At 36.1% G+C, this 20,756-nt stretch overlaps 1 protein-coding gene across 2 annotated transcripts; it reads left to right on the top strand.

Moving 5' to 3' along the window:
* Nucleotides 1–15,978: 15,978 nt before the first annotated feature.
* Nucleotides 15,979–17,633, top strand: LOC132312167 (uncharacterized). 2 transcript variants are annotated; one of them, XM_059810425.1, is made up of 2 exons: nt 15,979–16,114; nt 16,294–17,633. In XM_059810425.1, the coding sequence occupies exon 2, from the start codon at nt 16,482–16,484 to the stop codon at nt 17,355–17,357; it is 876 nt and encodes a 291-aa protein (XP_059666408.1). In that variant the 5' UTR covers nt 15,979–16,114; nt 16,294–16,481; the 3' UTR covers nt 17,358–17,633. The 2 variants fall into 2 exon arrangements, with proteins under 2 accessions (XP_059666408.1, XP_059666409.1); XM_059810426.1 differs by having other exon boundaries at nt 16,291–17,633.
* Nucleotides 17,634–20,756: the final 3,123 nt, after the last annotated feature.

Raw genomic sequence — 20,756 nt, 5'->3', positions numbered from 1 at the left:
TTGTTAATCACTTGCCATGACTTTCTTTTCGTTACACACAAATATACATATATATATATATATGTATATATATATATACCATCTTCGTGACCTACAATCAGGTTACGACCAATAGTGTACGGAAATTTAAGAGAACCCATGTTTAATGGCATCTCTATTTTATTCGTCATACAACTACAAGTAATACATACGTTCTCGCTATTAATTAGTCCCACTCTTACATCTGTTTCTAAACTATTGCTTTAACACCCACTGTAATAGGGACTACCCACACCCACTGTAATGATAATAAAGGTGACTTTAGTACACAATCTTGCATACAATCTCGCAAAGGAGTTGTTGCTTTATGCCTAAGATTGTTTATTTTACTAATGGTCCCATCAAGGAGATGTTATCTCTTTCTTGCTCAGTTACTTTCTCTATCCATTTATTAAGATTGTTTAGGGGTCTATTAGCCTTTTCCAACCATGTAAGACGCTTTCGTAGCCTACATTCATGTAGACAATTAATTCAACTCTACACGCTATCATGATTTGACTACACAATCTTCAAATTTTACTTAGCCCACAAACTTCTTTTTTTTTTTTTTTTTTCCACCTAGGAGACTGTGTTACACAAACTCAGCACCTAGTATTGACTTGACTTGACTTGTCATCACATGCAGGTAAAGAAACCTGCGAGTATTCAACTAAAAAAATGAATAAATAAATAACCTGCTGCAAGTGTTATACATATATTAAGGGTGAGTAACCCCACACTCCATTTATTACGTATATAATGCTACAAAACCCACGTGCCATCTCTTTAAAAGTCTGACACCAGACCTGGCTTGAGTTGAGCTTTATGAAGCTTATTTCAAATGAGAGCAGTCTCACCAACTTAAGCTCTTTCAATATCACAGTATATAATACTTTGGCCTTTTATATATTTTTTCATATTCCAATACTAATCTAGACACCATCTATCTGTCTAGCGACACACTGGGTAGACCATGGCCCCTCCGCATGCTTTGAGATACATTTATTTGAAAAAAAAAACACGTCAAATATATATATTTCTCATACAAGCAGCAAGACCCTTAGATTTTAGGTTACATGGTCGTTGATGACGAAACCTGTTGATATCCACGACCCAAGCTCATTCTTATGTTGTTGTCAATGTATTGTCTTCCTTCTATGCTTAGGTACATGTATGCTAATAGAAACCAAGTTCAGAGACAACACTGTCATCCCAGAAACTTATTCTTCTTGTTGCAGCATTACAAGACACTTTTACCTTCGACATCTCTATCGATGATAACGCACCATCTTTGTGCTTACTCAAACCACCCCAACATATGAATGATAGGAGGAAAAAATCGAAAATGCAATTTCAGGGATGTAAATTTTGAATGTATTTTGAGCTGCAATGTGATTATCTTGTTGGAGGCCCATCAATTTCATTGAACCAACCACGCTGGTCGATCTCGTACGCGCCAATTGGGCAGCTGGTACACACAAGGACGGGTCCGGACTGATACAGGTTTCACCGTTCGCTGTCACCAACAGACTGCAGCTCGTCGATCACCGTCGCCATCAGACTCCATAGATGGACTCGCCAGACCACCGTTCTGCTCAGCCTTCTTCGCTGCCACTTTCTTGTTCGGTGGTTGTTTTCGAAGCTGAGCCCATCGACTTCCAACCATCAACTTTAGGTAGCTGTTCTCTCCCAAATCGCCAACGCCGGTCGATTTTATGCTGCCATTCTTCTTCGCTGCCACTTGTTTAGCAGTTTTGCCTCTGTCGATTTAAACCCACGTTGGTCGAATACCCAGCGATTCTCTTATCGGCAGTTTCGTCGATGCCCAGCAATTCCATTTGTGCAACCAGTTTGGTTCACCCACCTGTCAACTTCACGGCCGGCCCACCATTCATGACCTCGCCTTCCTCGATGTAGCCTCAATTACAGGCAGCCTCAGTTACAACTCGAGGCCAGAATTTCGCCTAGCACCTCGCGTTCCTCGGCGCAGCCTCAGTTACAACTCGAGGCCAGAACTTCGCGTAGCACCTCGCGTCCCTCGCAACCATTGATAGAGCCACATCATGCACTCCTCGCAACCTATGGGCAAGAGCTCGCAACCATTGATAGCAGTCCTCGCAACCATTGATAGCAGCCCTCGCAACCAGTCCTCGCAACCATTGATAGCAGTCCTCGCAACCATTAATAGCAGCCCTCGCAACCAGTCCTCGCAACCATTGATAGCAGTCCACGCAACCATTGATAGCAGCCCTCGCAACCAAGCCCTTACGCATTTGACTAGCCCCGAGTGAATTGTTATCGAGTTGTTTCAAATAAAAGCAGTCTCACCTCGTCAACGACGAGCCCCGTCGATATCGTGTCACTGGCCTTGCTACCTACTATGACTATTTCGCTTAGGTTGTAACCTGCCTGGGTCTTACCAGAGGACACACTTTGTAAAGGAAAGGTATGCGTAATGTATGGGTCTTTGGTTCACATCACTCTTTATGTATATACATATATCTATATATTTTTAACACTCATAAATATATATGTATACAGACAGGTATGCATAAAGTGTGTGTGTGTATATATATATATCTTTTTTTCCCGACTTCACCACGTGAAGCTTTTAATTTTGACAGATTTTCTATAAAAAAATAAAAATCTTGTACTAGCACCTACACAACTATTCATACTATAAGCTATAGCGTGACTTCATATCTATCCCCATCCGGGTATACAGTAATGTTCACTAGCCTTACATAACCGAGATATATTGAAAGGTTCTTTTCCATGACTTTTCACTGCTCATTACCGACATTGTTAAAACCAACAGCACTGATATGACCTTGCTAGAGGGGAATCATATATTTTGTTTGTTTGTCGAGAAGGGAACTTTCCAACTCTCGATACTTCACGTTGAATCATCAAAGCGTATATGCGCTACGAAATTACACAAAGTCAACCTTGTAGCTGATCATTCAAAGTGAAATATATATATATATATTTATATCAACTTACTCTTGTACTCAAAGTCAGCTGCACTAGTTCTCGCTGACGCGAGTCTTCGAGGAACACTATGATACTAACTTACACGGCTAGGGATCTCGAATGTTTGTGACTTTCAAAAGAGTATCACTGGTTTGTTCAAAAGAGTATCATGAGACAGCTATCACGTAAGCATGCACTTTCTAACATCAGCTCGTGCTCGATTCGTTGGATCCTCGATGCACCCATGCTTCTCGACCCACTATATGATAAGACCAACATTTGCTTATTTTACTGGAGCATAATCAATCACCGGACCCCCCCTCTCTCTTTTCTTTATAAGTTTGTGTGTCACATGATTTCTCATCATAGAACCACTTTCTATAAATATATGCCAATGAAATGCTAAAATACCAAAGGCCATACTCAAAGTCCGCAAGCGGTTTCGTTTTGTGTCTAGGTTAGACTGCCAGTCGTCCAGCTGACCTATTTCTCCTTCTTGGGTACGAATAAGAGGTCTCCCCTATAAACCATTGTCTGTGATCGCCAATCCTTGAGCTTTTCTAGTTAAAGGCGATGATGACAAGCGTCTTGCCTACCTCGAGCTCATTTAATATCAATGAGACCCTCGACCAGCAAGTCGCAAATGAGTCTCAAACTACATTCGAGACATGAATCCTCGAGCCAAAAAAATAAATAAATAAAAATAAATTCTTTATCCTTTGGCTCATACATAACTGGTACAGTCAATATTTTATCCTCTTTATATGTTATTATTCTTTTATGCTGTGAATATTCAAGACATGAATGGCTAGTGCTGGTTACCACAAATTTGTAAGTTGGCATCCTCATGCTTCCTCCTCGACACTGAGCTACACAATCCGACAAACACATATGCAGTGGAATAGCAGCCGCTTAACTCACCCTCAAACTCTCGCACCACTCACTCACTCATCACAATATTAAGTCGCGATCCACCAGTACATATCATTTCAGTTGGAGTGCCTCGTGCCGTTTGTTGGCATCGCACACACCATCGCGGTCGTGTTATAAAATTTTGTACATGTAAATCCATGTCACCTCTGTAGTGTCAGATGTCTTCCACACATTTACCAAAGACAGAACTTCATTTATGCATGTACACATAAAGACAGTACCATTTGATATTAAAAATAAATATCCATACAAAAGCTTACACTAACACGTGATCATAAGTCTAAGTCGACTTTTACTGATGGACTTGACTTCGTTGCACAACTTTTAAAACTCTTCTCCTCAAAATATATTGAACTCTCACTGTAGACTTTTACTTCCACATTGGTGTGTATATACATATATGCATTTTTATGGTACTTTATTGGAAAGGTCCATTTGCTAGCTAAGTTGCAGCTGTCATTTTGGTGCTTACATTTTGCAAGCTTGTGTCATGATATATATGAATATACACATATGGATGCTCTCACAACTCTCACAACATCTCACTTGTACAGACTTCCCTATCCACACATATCTGACGTGGAAACATATATTCAATAATATATACATGACACTTGACATTAGATATCAAAACACATTTTTGCTACTCAATGTCCGGAAACAACACCCCGACACCCGTCTCAAAATGAAGCCTTGTAACTCAATTTGTTGCCAAGCTCACTTTCGGCACTTCAAGTAAACAACTTGGAACCTATGTGTTCTACCCAAACCCACACGTTGTTATACACCTCATATCACACTTGTACCCATGCACTTGAAACCCCTCAAACTCAGTCCCATGCTGGCTAACTTGTGGGCGCTCTCTTTCTCTCAAGCTCCTGGCAACTTCGATTACAAAAAACTTAGAAAAAAATTTCTTATCCGAGGAGCACTTCTCGAGACACCTCACCTTTGAGGTTCAAAATTTTTTTTTTCTTCTAAATCCACCTCCACCTCAAATCGCTTCACGTTACAGTACTGAATGTCTTTTACTTGACTTGCACACATTATTGAAATCACAATATAAATATTTTCTCAATGTAACTCTACCTATGGTGTTCGCAGTGCTGCATGCCTTTCATTTGGCTCATATTCACCTTCAATATCTATATAAATTCATGCACATGTACCCTTTTGTAATTTCTACAAGCGGCATTCGTACAGGGGGGACTAGCTATATATATATATATATATATATATATATATATATATATTCACTTAACACATTTCATGGGTTTGCTCTACTTTTTAGCCTTCCTATGGTATCTGTTGCACACACGCTCAGTCTTTACAACTACATATCCTAAGCACCACTCTTTCACATGGCACACGTTCCATCGAGCCACTTTATTAGTTAATGCTATTGTCCACAATAGCATGCATGTTTGCTTACTTTATAACTTCCAAAATGTCTAAGTATTAAGTATGACTAAACACACGTGTCTTGTCATACTCTATACCCTTTAAAAAAAAAAAAGCTAAAGAAAGATTACTTTTGAGACATCTTACCTTACTCTCGCGACATCTCACATGTGAGGTCCGAAACTTTATACACGAAATAAAAAATCTACTTATCACATGGACACACTCAATGTCAAGAAAAACGTCATATCTCCTCGACACAAGAAATACTCTCACTTATGCAATAGTGTCTCATGCTAGTCATTTGGCTCGCAAACTTACTCATCTTTAAGCTTTCTCACTTTACTTAAATCACAAAACGTTGGCCCCTCACATGGTCATCACATTTCATCAGTATATTACGTTTATATGAAAACCTTGAGCAATCTGTCATCGAGTACCAAAACCTTGAGCGATCTATCCTCAAGTACTAAAACCTTAAGTGATGCAATCCATCCCCGAGTACCAAAACCATGAACAATCGGTTCTCAAGTACTAAAACCAAGGCAACAAGGCCGGCCCTTTAAACCTTTCTCGAGTTCTCACACTTAAAAAGATTGGATTCTCATCAAATGTTTTCATTTCAAACATGTCTCGAATTAAAACACTTAAAAATTTTGCAAAATAAAACATTCCAACCTAGGCTACCAGGCCGACACATCATTTATACACAACTATCATTCTATCTTCTACAAAGTCTACCCGTACAAGGGGACTATATAAACTATTGACACTACACATCAAATTGGCCGCTTCACTCGCACACTTACTTGCAGTTTGCTCATGCCAGTACTCACTTACACTCGCCCTTGCCAGTACTCACTTGCACTCGCTTGTGCCATTACTGTATCACACTTCATCGTGCAAATCCTCATTCATACTTGATCGTGCTAACATAACCTAACTCGCACTTCTCATTTGTTTTGCAGTGTCCATTGCCATCCACTTGGCTGGCATACTTTTACGCACTCTAACTAGCGCACTCACATTCCTGCTCAAAACCCTGGCATCGCGCCCAGGTACCCAAAACCCTGACATCGCGCTCAGGTACCAAAACCTTGGCATCGCGCCTAGGTACCAAAACCCTGGCATCGCGCCCAGGTACCCAAAACCCTGGCATCACGCCCAGGTACTCAAAACCCTGGCTTCCCGCCCAAGTACTTAAACCCTGGCATCATGGTTTTGAGTTCCTGGGCGCGATGTCATGGTTTTGAGTTCCTGGGCGCGATGCCAGGGTTTGAGTTCCTGGGTGCGATGCCCAGGTACCCAAACCCTGGCATCGCGCCCAGGAACTCAAAACCATGACATCGCGCCCAGGTACTTAAACCCCGGCATCGCGCCCAGGTACTCAAAACCCTGGCATCACGCCCAGGTACCCAAACCCTGGCATCCCCCCAAGTACCCAAACCCTGGCATCCCACCCAGGTCATCAAACCAGAAGGCCTCACCCTTAGGTCACCAAGCCCTAGTATTTCACTAGGTCGTCAAACCTCGCATATAACACCACTCTCGAGTCATTTATGCACGACTACTCTTTTATGAATTCTGCAAAGAGCATCCGCGCAGGGGGACAAAATGTAGGTGTCCAAAATATATTAGCCCACATGGCCCACATAACTTGGTCAAATAGTCAAAGAATTATGCCACATCATCGACAATGACCACATAGCTTGGTCAAATAGTCAACAAACTACGCCACATCAGCAACGATGGCCCACAAATCAAACGGTCAACGGTCAAAGATACGTGCCATTTACTACGTTATCAGTATACCTCGAATAGAAGATCGAAAACTAGAAGACCTGAGTTGAGAGCAGGACTCAGGATTACTTGGGATCCGAGGAAGTTCTTGGTTTGGTGGATGAAGTTCAGGGCTCGTTGAATTAACACTCGACCTGACTCGCGGAGAGAGATACCATTTTGACTCCCATACATTCTGGACCCATCTTAATTAACATTATTTTATAATGTTAATGGGCCCCACATATGATGTCATATGACATCACCCAACCTCTTACTTGGCCTATATAAGGATGTGTTCCAAGACCAAGTAAAGGTAGAGCAACAAGGGAGGAGAAAATAACCTTTATGCTTTCTCCATACACCCTCATCAAGGGAGTCAATGGTCTACCATGACACTGCCATCTTCACCCTCTCTCTCTCGAGTTTGCCTGTGCTTCCACCTCTCTTAGTCCACTTCGGATCCTATTATGTTGTCTGAATCACTCAGATTTGTGTATGATATCACCATTTATATGTCTTTTATTGTGTTACGAAAACGAACCCCCACATTTACCAAAAAAATTGAGAACAATTTTTGACGAGCCTCATTCAGACCCAACAGATTGGTGGGTTTCAGTCGGTGCATAATTCAGGTGAGCTTCAATCGGTGGAAACTACAAAAAAAGCTTCAGTGACATCTCAGAGTTTCAGTTCTAATAAGCTTTAGTTCCGGCCCGTACTGTGTGTTTCAGTTCCCATAAGACAAGCTTCAAGGGACCCAAATAGTGAGCTACAACAAACAAACCGCTTGCTCCAGTTCAGAAACCTCCATTATTTCTGGGGAACAACACAGAACTACAACACCAATAGTTCCGGTGACGAGCTACAACAAAAAAACCTCCATTAAGTTAAGAGAGAGAATTGTGGGTCATACTAATCAATGAAGGCAATTTGGTCATTCAAGATTTTTTATATTTTGGATTAAAATATAATTAAAAAATGAGGGTAAAAATGTACATTCACAGCCTTTTAACGGTGTTAGAGACGGAAAATGGATTTGGGGTCTGAGTGATACTTATTTTCGAAAGATGTCTCAATGTGATATTTAGCCAAACCTCAGGGGGGTGTCATTGAAATTAACCCATATATATATATATAAAGATCCCACAAATCCTAAACTAAATCCAACTAAAATAATAATAATTGGGGTAATTTGCGCTCACATGGGCTTAGGTTTGGGTCACTGCCACTCAGCCGACGGTGAATGCACAAGTTTACATTGACACCGATTTCAAAAGTTTACATACCTCCCTTTACTCGAGAAAATGATCATTTTTACTTTTGATTTCGTCAACAAATACATCAAAAGTGTAAATTATTAATAGGCAAAAAAGCAAAAAAAAACCCCTAAACTATACCTAGGGTGGCAAATATATTCAATCCGTTCAGAACGGATTAAAAATGAGTGGGGTTAACCAGTTATGGCCCGTGGATCCATTAATTATTATTTTTAAATTTTTAAATTTTTTATTTTTTTATTTTTTTTAAAAAAATTAATTTTTAAAATTTTAAATTATTTATTTATTTATTTATTTTTAATTTTATTGCATAATACACCTTGAATTATTATTTTTAAACAAGTTGCCCCCCTTTAACTACACTATTGTTGCAAAATGCCCTCTTAAAGGTCACCGGAGACTAAATTTCAACTAACAAAGAGACACAATTACTAATATACCCTTCCTTAAAAATTTATTATAAGAGATATATAATATCATGGGTACAAAATATCAATAGTGCCCTCATATTTTTATTTTTCCTGTGCAAAATCTTCGTCTCCCTCAACGACGGAACGGCATAGTTGGCTTCGAACTGGGCATCCGACGATTTCGAATGCCATGTTAATTGTTAATTCATGTTAGTAATTTTTCTCATCATTATGAACTTAAATAGTTAAATGTATCTTTCCAAGGGGCAGTAGATATGATTGGCAGTATCTTTCTAAACAACATTGCTATATTTTCTTAGCCACAGACTACTTTTTTAAGTGGGTAGAAGGCATGGACATTGAGTCTTGCATAATATGATGCTTCAAGTTCGGTTAACAAGCTCAACATTCATTTGACTCAGTCATTTTTTTACCAATCTGAACCGTTTCCTCCTCACAGTCCGTGCGTGGCTGGGTTCATTAAGAAATTACTGAAATCTCCAATTGTTTATCAATTTTACTAAATTCTTTCACAATCAATGAAAAATGGATGAGGAAGAAGTGGGCGTCTTTCCTTTAATGGCTTGGTGATAATAGCGCATTATATGTTTGCTGTTTTCCTTGAACGGAAGGTGAAGGAAGCCTGTCGACAAGCTTTCCTCCAAGAACTCTCTCCGGCAAGTACTGTACTCGTGCGAGCACTCCTTGCCAAATCCAGCAGCCACCGTCCGCATCGCGATCTCATGCAGATCATTTATCATCCCTGACCCACTGCCTTGCTTCATCAACGATCTGAACTCGTCCTCAAGCCGAAACATTGCCTGCTACAGTGGATCGTCGGCGCTGTCGAGACAGCGGCGACAGGCTTATCAGCAGCCATGGGAGTCGAGTCACGAATGGCGGCGAGCAATTCGTCGACAGTGTCGGTCAGTTGTGGCGGCGATGGTGCATCTGAGTCCTTTGATAACATCTTCGAAATTATTCCATGTTTTCTCTGTTTTTTTTTTTTTTTTTTTCCTTTTTTCTTTTATAGATAAAAACCTGAAAACCTCTTTCTTGTATATAAGAGGGTTCTTGGTCTCCAACTGAAATAGAGATTTAATTGTGCTGTTTGCTATGTTGCAGGCGTGCCTGATACCTTTCGTCCTTCTGCGATGGCAACAACTATGAATTTGTTTCCAGTGATGGAGAAAGCGGGTGGTTTGACACAAAATTCAGCCTCGTTTGGGAAGATGAAGAAAAAAATCTTAAAAGGGCATTATTAAAATTTTATACCTGGATATTTTATATTTTTTATAATAAATTAACAAGTACGGATAAATTATTTATTATGTTCCTCTGTTGGTCGGAAATTGGCCTCCGGGACCTTTAAAGGGGCCATTTTGCAATAATAGTATAGTTCAAAAGAGTAACTTGTTTTCAAAAATAGTTCAGGATGCATTATACAATAATAATATACTTTAGAGGTATATTTTGCTCTTTTATCTTACTAATATAACTCTGTAAATTAAATTTTGAAGAACCTCCGTTTTTCATTTTCTCTCTAACCTTTGACAGGTATTTCTGCCCCTCTCTAACTTTCTCTCTCTAAGACCTTAATTCTTCTTAGACTCATGACTGACTAGATGAACTCAACGAAGCTGAAAGAGAAAAATAAAGTATTAAGATGAAGGCTGACAGCGCTGCCGGAGAAACCAACGGATCTGGACCGGCAGTCGCCATGAAGGAGATCAGGTTTCGCGGCGTCAAAAAGAGACCGTGGGGCAGATTCGTGGCTCGAGCCTACGACCCCCCTGCTTGATCCCTACAACTTGCTCGGGCAGATTCGCGATGGAGATCACTCCCCAGAGGCCCACTTCTAACAGTTTGAGCAGCTTCGTCAATCGTGCCCGGTTATTTGAGCAACATCGTCGATCGTGACGTAGCCCTCCTCCAGGCGGCACCCTAGCTCGCCGCCAATCGTGCCCGGTAATTTCGCCGTGGGTAGGGTTAAGGTCGGGCAGTGTATGGGTGTGCAGGTATGGCGGTGGTTGTGGTGGGGTGACCGATTATCTTCTTTGACCCAGAGGCGGTGTTTGATGTGGCAATGGGTGGCGTTATGCGGGTGTGTTGGTGGGTGGCGTTGTGTGTTGTGTTTAATATGGCGATGCGACGTTTGTGGCATGGGTTGCAGCGTCACGTGTGTAGGGCGGTGTATGGGTGTTGCGGTGGTGGGTGAGAGGGGAACACAAAATATTGATTAGGGTTATTTTGGTGGGTTAACAAGTTTAGGGTAAATATGACTTTGAAATTTAAGAAGTCAATGTAAAATTCTGCGCTGACCTCTCTAGTGGCATTGACCCAAACTTTAGAGGTGTGAGTGCAATTTACTCTAATAATAATAATAATATCCTAATATATATCTATAATAATGAATATATAAATATATATATACTCCTTCCGTCCCTCCATTTTTCTTTTTTTATATGTCCCAAATTAGTTGTCCTCTTTAAAAAGTCAAAACATTTTTTCTTTATATTTCTATCATTCTCCTTTATCTTTTTAAAAAAATTCAAACTTTGTTACTATATATATTTAAATTAAAAAGGACAATTTGATAATTTTAAAAAGTTATAAAATCAAAGATGAACAACTAATAAGGGACGGAGATAGTATATATATACACACACATACATACATTTAAGATAATTTAATTTAACTAAAATAATATTTTAATAATATATATACCCTAAACACACCTACATCACCCCACGGGCCCAAAGCCTTCTCAACACACCTTGGCCTTTCCATCGGGCCCAAACCTATCAATTTTGAATTTTACTAACTCTAAGTTCAATCCATACTACATTAAAATAAAATAAATAATTAAATAAATATAGCAATTAAACTCACATTAAGAAATTAAGCACACACGTAAAATATAGAAATCATTTATATTAATCAACCATAACAATTTAATTAGACAATTAAACAAACAAATAATCATAATAAAAATAAGCAATTTAAATCAAATAAAACAAATAATCAAATAATGTAAACAACTTAAATAAAATAAACCTTTAACATATAGGGGTATTACGGTGGGTCTGACTGACTATCTATTTTTCTAGTTCACGACAATTTTAGACTTAGAGTTCGTTCGTACTGATCAAAGAGCTTCCATATTCACTTTTTCGGATTGTCGATGTAGGACTGTATCTTAGACTTCATTTATTGTTTATACTTCATTATTTGGATTTTATTATTTATTTCAGTTATGAGATTTTATTTAGGGGTCCATGATATTCTTATTCTCGAGCTGTACTTTGTAATATTTTATTTATGGTTGTTTTTGGAGGGCTACGTTATGGAGATTCATTTTTTATTGGATTTATTTGGAGGTTTTGTTATGGAAGGATTTAGTATTTATTATTTAGTTTTTCTTTCAGCGATTATTATTTATTTATTCTTATTCCCTTATATTATGTACTCGTTTATTATAAATTATTTTAATATCTCCTAGTTTTCAGATGCGAACTTGATCAATCCGTGTTCGAAAATTGGGAAATATCACATACACGTGTTCTGTGTGTGTGTGTATTATAAACACAGCACACGACGCCGTCATACAACAAGCATCACACACCGGTCGAACACCAACACCGGCGGCCACCACAGCACCACCATTCTCACCCCCACCCCCATAACCACCACCACAAAACCCACCCTTACCCTCACCCCCATAACTGCACAAATAGTGAATCAACGAAGGCATTTTGGTCTGGAAGCAACGTGGTTTAGGCAGGATCCACCTGCAATATCTAGTTCGTCTTCTTCCTTCCCACCAAACCACCACTGTCCGACGACCTCCTCCCCATGATTGTCTTCTTCCACTACTGAACATTTAAGTGCCAGCCACTATCATCCTTAGTTGGTAAGTTATTGCCATGCCGTCAAGAAGTTCAGCCCTGTTGCGCCAGTGCATCGCCTCAGCTTCACCACAGCTCTGTTGTCTCTCTAACTGCCGTCCACCAAAACCTCTATCTTCTTTCTTTCTCCACCTTTTTTTTCCACCTCCAAACCAAACCCTTCTTTTTATAGACCAAACAGGGCTCCAAAACGCTCAATCTCACCACCGACACCACCCTAACCATCCAAATATTTTGGAATCTCTCAAAAGCCAAATTCGGGTCCGGACTCAAACCCTAATCCGGATTCTATATCGCTGTCATCGTCTTCGGCGAAATGACCCTCCTCTCTTTTAGCATTGATCACAAAAGAATTTTGCAAGATTGTCTTTTAAGGGTAAAATTTTTCTTTTAAAAAAAATTAGAGGGCAAAATTATCTTTTTACATATTTTTAACAAAGATTGTGATAGAAAAGTGAGAATGGACCTAAGTGATAGTTATTTTTGAAAGATGTTTAAGAGTGAAAAATGGTCAAACCTGAGGGTGTGTCAATGAAATTAACCGATATAATAATACCATAGAGTAGGATTTATTGTTGACAGTGTCCTCGTGAGTTGGAGTTGTCGTTGAACCATTATGACCAGGGTTCGAATCATTACGGAAAGGCGAAGAAGTATCATTAGATTACATTACTTTTGGTTACCAAGTAATAAGGTGAATGTGGTTAATATTCTTATAAGGACTCTTTTATCATTTAAAATAGTAAATATTTTATATTGAAAAATAAATATTTTATTCAAGGACAAACTAGATATTTCACATTATTTAAGGCTGTGTTTGCCTGTCAACGACAGATAGTGTTTATGTTTAAAAAGGATGTTAACTTGTGTAATTGTTAATATAGGCGCCAGATAGAAAATGAGAAAACTCCCCGAATCTGACTTTGGCTAGGATACGTTACAGTTAAAAAAGAAAAGTCATCTCTTACATAGTATAACAGAAGAGTAAAAAAAAAAAACAAAATGGTGCTTCCTCTTTCCCCTCACAAACAGAAACTAAAAATTCTCTAAAATTGGAGGAGAGAGTAAAAGAAAATAATCACAAACCAAAAATTACTTGTTCCATAAATCTAAATTTACAAAGTACAAATTCCTAGAATTATATTATTTGAATATATCAAATCACTCTAACAATCAAAACTCGTTAACTATTGATTTTAACAAAACAAATACAATATATTATCTATATTATGTTATGCATTACAATTTAGAAATTTTGTAATGGGAAGAGAAAGAGTTGTTTGTTTATGGTTAGTACTAAGAGGAAAGAGGAAGAACATGGTTTTTTTCTTTTTTTCTTTCTTTCCCTTTTTTCTCCTTTTAGTTAAGAGATGATTCTTTCTTTTTAGAGTCGTGCTATTTAGCCCGACAAATACAAAACCGAGACTTCATGTGATAGAGTAAATGTAGGTCATTTAAAATTAAAATATAAGATGCATTTCAAAACAAAAACTCTCCAAAAATAAAGTAACAAAAATAACTCTCTTTAGTTAATGAAAAGAAAAAACTCTAAAAGAAATTAACAATTGAATTTGAAAATTTAACAAAACAATAACTATGAACGAAAGGGCAAACAAATCAATAGAATAAGAATTTAGGTTTTCGAATCATCAATTTTTGTTGATATTCAAAACTTCAAATGAAAATTCTTATATTTTGTAGAAATTAATTAATTAATTAAATAATTTTTTTTTAATTATTTTTTTATTTTTATAGAATTCTTATAGAAGCATTTTTATTTATTTATTTATTTTTTTTGTCGTAGTTGATACTCACATACACAGCCTCTACCGAGGTTTGAACCCCTAACCTCCCTTTGGGAAGTAAGAACCTTATACCGCTATAATGAGGTTACAGAAAGAATCGTGTTCGAGTTAGAAAGATTTTAAGATGGTCACATTATGAAAAGAATTGTGTTTTGAGTTAAAATTTTTGAATAACTAACATCAATTTTTTTATGTGAGTCAGTTTTTGTCGGGGTGTTTTAAAGTTGTCAATTATATAATTTTCCTTCTTTTTAACTGTGACGTGATTTAATCAAATAAAATTGAAAGAGTTTTTGCGTTTCTTATTGTTAATTTAATAGGGACAAGTGCATAAAATACTCCTAAATTATACTTCACGTTACACTTTTACCCTTTATTTGAAAAAATATGCAAACAACACCCCTAATCTTTTCACAGTATGCAAAAATACCCTCTCTGACATAATGTAATGCCCATTTTGCCCTTTTACTATTTCGAAAATGTTCAAGGGTATATATTACTAATCTCATAGTATAAGGGTGTAAGTACGCATTACTTTGTATTTTTTTTTTTTTGAATTTTTTTTCTATATATATATCTCTAACATTTTTTTTTTAAAAAAAACTTTGAGAATTTGTAAAACAAAGATTTGAATTTTTTAAGATTCTAGTTTACTCTTTTTTCTACTAATATTTTTTTTCGTACAAACATTGTTAAAAAAAATAAAAAATTCTCAATATTAGTGTGCACTGGTTTTTAGAGTTTGAAAAAAAAATTATTTTCTTTAGTTTGCACTATATTTTTGTTTTTTATTTTCTATTTTTATCTTTATTTTTCTTTTATACTGTTATTTTTATCTTTACTTGTCCATTGCCGGCGGCGTTCTCCGTCATTTTCGGTCATTTTATTAAATTATTTATTTTTTTATATTTTATAAAAGGATTGAATAAGGGTAATTTAGTCAACTTAGTATTTAAATTTGTCAGAAATACCTATTTACATCATAGCGAAACTTTAGGGGTGTTTTTTTGCATGAGAGGGTCATCACCCAATAGTGTCATTTTACCAAATTATTATTATTATTATTTTTTTAGGAAGGTCATTTTACCAAATTATTTATTTTTATATGCCTTATAAAATGTTCACTATAGGTAATTTATGAAGAATCTACTTATACCAAACTAAAACTTTAAAGATATTTTTTACAGATATAATATATACTGTAAATATATTATAGGTAATTTATGAAGAATCTATTTAATTTTTTACAGATATAATATATACTGTATATATATTATAGGTAATTTATGAAGAATTTATTAATACCAAATTAAAACTTTAAAGATATTTTAAGTATTCTCTGCACTTGACCCAATTTAATAATGACACAGAGAAATAAATATAGGGTAACCGGTTTAATTCAAAGGAAAAAGTCGCTTTTTCAAAACACTTTTATAAGGATATAAATAATATAAAATATACGGAGTAATATATAAATATATATAGATATTCGGTTTATCCGCGTCTAGGGTTTGGAGTTGTCGGCCATCTCTGGTTTCCCAGTTCTCTCCATCAAATTGCCTACACAATCGCAGCGCAGCACGCTTTTCTCATTCCAATCGTGGAAGGTTCTCTTTCTCTGTTTACCTCTCTCTATCCACACACACATACACACTGTATATATATTTATATATATGAAATTTATGTTTGCGCTAATGTTCATTTGTAATCAATCTCCCCTCTATTCTGTGCGTGATTCAATTCTAACAAATTGATTTTGTCCTTGTTTATCACGCACGCAAAGAAGAATGTTTATTAAGAAGGGAGAAGAGACGGCTTTCTACATGGTTGTTAGTGTTGACACATCAGAGTATCGTTACGTCGTCTACCGCATAGAGATGGATACCATCTTCAGCAACCCAAATAGTACTTCTTCTTTAATTACCGAAAAAAAAAACAAAAAAAAAACAAAACAAAACTAGTACTACTTCTTTCATGCTGCGAGAGCCGGCGCTCATTTTGGGAAGAGAATTCCCCCGTGGTATGGCTTTTTTCTCTTTCGGATCCAGAATTTACATGCTTGGTTCCATTAGTAGAAAGGCACAGTCTAGTAGGGTCGTCATATATGATACTGTTTCTGGTTGTTTGGGAGTTACAAATCAACATATGCATACTCCAAAGTACGGACCCATCGTCATTCAGCCTTTGAAGCCCTTTGATGACAGGGTTTTTGTTCTCAGCCGAGATTTGTGTGGTCATGATTTAGAGGTTTTCTACCCGGATGATGACGACTCAGGTTGGACATTTATTGGTGCTCCCTCCTGCTTCATTTTGAAACCGTTTGTTTGGGTTAAATGTCATGCAACTGTATTGGACGGGTTTGGTCTCTTGATCAACACCAATGTCGTGTTTTACTATAACATCCCGAAGAAAATCTGGAGAATCATAACCGAATCATCGCTCAATTTCTCCTTCCTACAACCTCGTGTGTTTGCTCATGACATTTCTATGTGGTTTTACTATTGTGATGATTACCTGTGCGGTTATCATGTTGACTCCAACGTGGAGGAGGTGTTCAAAATTGGGGAATTGCCCCTCCTGTACTTCAATTATCGTCATCCCCTTCCTCTTTATTACTTAAGGAATGATCTCCTTTATTTGGGGGATTTGATGTTCTGCATGGTGCGGACAGGGTCTGATCATTATCGTAGTTGGTGCGGCCATCCTCCCGCTCCCCGCCTTCAAGCAACTATAATTGTATTTCGAGTGGATCCCTCTGCCAATGCCATCTTAGAGCAGCGTTCAGCAACTTTTCATACTGATCCTACTGACCTACCCGATACATGCTTTTGTGCTTGCTTTGTCATATAAATTAAGATGGTTTACTTCTTCGATCTATTCAGCTCAGCTCAACTTTTGGTAAGTGCTTGGATTGACTTAACCCTCCAACTTTTGTGTAGTGCTAGGATCAGGGGTGGATTTTCATGTTTAATTTGAGCTTGACTATGTCTACAACTTGTATTGTTCACTTATTTGGATGAAACTAGTGCACATTACATATGCGGTAAGATGCTAAGATTATGGCTCCCCTTAATTTATTAAATTCAAATGGATATAGAAAGTTTACATCTCCATAGTTTCAACAAATTTTGATTTTGTTATTGCAGTTCTGTTGAAGAAGCCATTATCTTTTATAAAGTTTCCATGCATGTCTACTTATATGTATGATAGAGGTTGCTGGTGCGGTTATTTACCTCAATGCTAACATTTATGTTAAACCAACACTAGTTCTCATGCCACCATCTCAAACATTCTTTTTGCATGCTTGAGAATATTTCCTTAAGCATATTTATATGTAGTCATCTTGGTTGTTTAATGTGTTGGTTACAGATTACATGTAGTGTCCTACTTGCAACATTTGTTGTGTACAAGATATTTATTTCCAATTCATTTTTGTTTGGCACTTGTTGTCGTGGTAATTTCCATTGCATTTTTATTTGAATCTTTACACACTAGTAAAACCAACGTGAGAAATGATTGTTGAAATTGCTTTAGATGCCAACATTCTGTAATGTAATGACGAAAGTTGATGATAAATGATTGCTTTAGATGCTAACACTGGCTGAGAAAAGAAGAAAGGTGATGATAATGAAAATTTTTAATTATATGAGGATCAAAGAAAATATTCTCTGTGAATAGGTTTGTTAAGAGCTAATACTCTCTATTTTGTTTTTCTTTACCCTTGAGTAATGATCCCGAACCTCTATGTCTGATGTATGACTCATATTTGCTATGGATGTAGTCTCATGAAATGACTCTTGGTATATATCAAAGTTAGGGAACTATATGGTATACATAATTTTTTTATAGAACCAAATATAGAACAATTGGTAAACCACATAGCTGACATCTATACTCCTTTTGGTAGAAAGGTAGGAAGAGGGGTGGGAAGAAGATAAGAGGAAAGACTAAAAGCATTCTTTTTAGTAACACGGTGTTAAATTAGACATTCAACTCGTTTAAAGTAATCATATAATAAACTTGAATGATTAGATATATTTTTTAAGTACATGTTCAACCTAAAGAGTTGGGCACATATCCTATACTCGTGTCCGAATTATATGTGTGTAACATTGATACTTCACTACTTTTGAAGAGTCAATGTAACGTAGGGCTACTAACACATATTTCTGTATTGTGTGTGAATAATAAAAATTCATAATTTAATTTTGTGCTTTGAATTATAACATTTGATTTATCTTATTGTATCTAACAGATCATCCTAGATAAGTCGAAATTTGGAATGTAAAATTATGATAGTGATTAAAACAAATAAATTCCATTCCAAACCAATTGTAATTGCATAAATATCATGTTATTTATTAACAAATCTTTATACAACTTTTTTATTTTTATTTTTTATTTTTTATTTTTTATAAAAGAGAGTATTCATGAAAAAAAATAAAATAAAAAAATTGAAGCTATAACTCATAAACAGGTATTGAGTTATTCCTTAAAGTAATAATCTTATGGCAAATCTCAAACATAACTATTCGGTAATAGAGATAACAATCATTGTTGCTTATGTAAAATTTAAAAATAATAATAATAACAATCATAGTGCCTCCATTATTAGGACCTGGTAGCCATGTATATGTGTGTCTATGAAAATTTGAAAAATGGGAGAGGAGATCACTCAAAGTATAGAGTTGTGGGCCTGATGTTTGATCTAATTTGATTAGCTCATGGAATATAGGCAGGCCAGTTGTGAGCCTATTGTCTCTGAAACCATAATCAATGGAGTTTTGGAGTAAACTTAAAAAAAATAAAAAAAAAAAGTTAGTAAGAAAAGGAAATAGTTGATTTGTCCAATTATAAAATATTTTACTGAAAGGATATTTATGTAATTTTTCACTACCTTCACTTGTTAGCATTTAAGTTTTAATTTTGGTGACTATTCACATTTTCTTGACCTTGAGGTCATTTTAGCATAATATTGTTCAAGTTTAGTCACCAAATTCTAATTTTCCATCCTGGGTAGAAATTAGAATATTTTAGGTCACTCGTTTTGTTTAGATAATTTTGTCCTTTTTATTTTTTATAGAGGCAATTACACTCCTTCCCTTATTAAGTTACTACTATCAAATATGGTAACATTTTATTAAAGGATATTATTGTAAAATTAGCAATAAATGTGTTTTTAAAAATATTGCTATCAAATAAATTTAAAAGTAATTTAAGTGCAAAAAAAACTTATAGTAATGTATTATCAAACACTTAACATGTTTTTTTATCGGGGACTCCAAAAGGACTCCAAACTGCAAAGGCAAATAGAGTTTTAAGGTGGTTTCCAATACTACTATGGTAACCCGATCTGATCCGGGTGGTAAAGTTTAACACGACCTGAGTTAAATGGATTTGGGTTTACTTAAACGAGTTTGGATCGTAAACGAATTGACACGATTAACCCATTTAGTTAATCATGTCCTGTTTGGGTTGAGGAGCTAAACTCGTGTAATCCGTTTAACTATACATCTCATAAATAAATTTCTATTTAAGTTCCAAAAACTTGTATCTTATAATTTATTTTTTAATAGATTAGAAATTAATTAGTAATTTCGTTGAATTGAAACTTATATTTTTTTAGTATTTAATGTTTGATCGAATATTATTAATAATTTAAATAATAAAATATTTAATTTTATTAAATAGGTCATTAAACAGGTTACACAGGTAACCCGTTTAATAAACAAATCGAGTTAGTATTGAGGGTTTCTGACACAATTATTAAACCTGTCGTGTTTGAATTGAGCTATTTAGTAATATACCCTTAAATTAACAAGACACAATTACGACCCCTAGATCCAATTTGTAACTTGATTCGATCAGTTAAATATATTATAATATTATATATTTCTTAGCCTTCTATTTAATATTCAGTATTTGTGAAGTGAAGTGATATTAACATTATAACTCTAATATAGTTCACAGTAAAATGAATGGATTTGTGTATAGACGATGAACGGAAAATATTATGAAAACTGAATGAAGCAAAATTGTACAGAAAACTGAAAACAAAATTTTATTTTTAAAATTACAAACCAAGCCAACCTTAAAAATGAAAAATATCACTTTTTATAAATGAGTTTTCATGTTTCTCATTTTCAATTATCTCAAAGCGGAAAATTACCTTTTGAGTGACAATGCAAGCCGACCCTTAAACTCTCAACTATAGTTTAAAAAGAAAAAATGGTAGTGAAATACCTGATT

Source organism: Cornus florida, unplaced genomic scaffold, assembly GCF_030987335.1.
Source record: "Cornus florida cultivar Cherokee Brave unplaced genomic scaffold, ASM3098733v1 CherokeeBrave_3.0.0_Hap2_Chr06, whole genome shotgun sequence".
In the NCBI taxonomy this organism is placed as follows: Eukaryota; Viridiplantae; Streptophyta; class Magnoliopsida; order Cornales; family Cornaceae; genus Cornus; species Cornus florida.
This window is presented reverse-complemented; position numbering and strand designations above follow the sequence as displayed.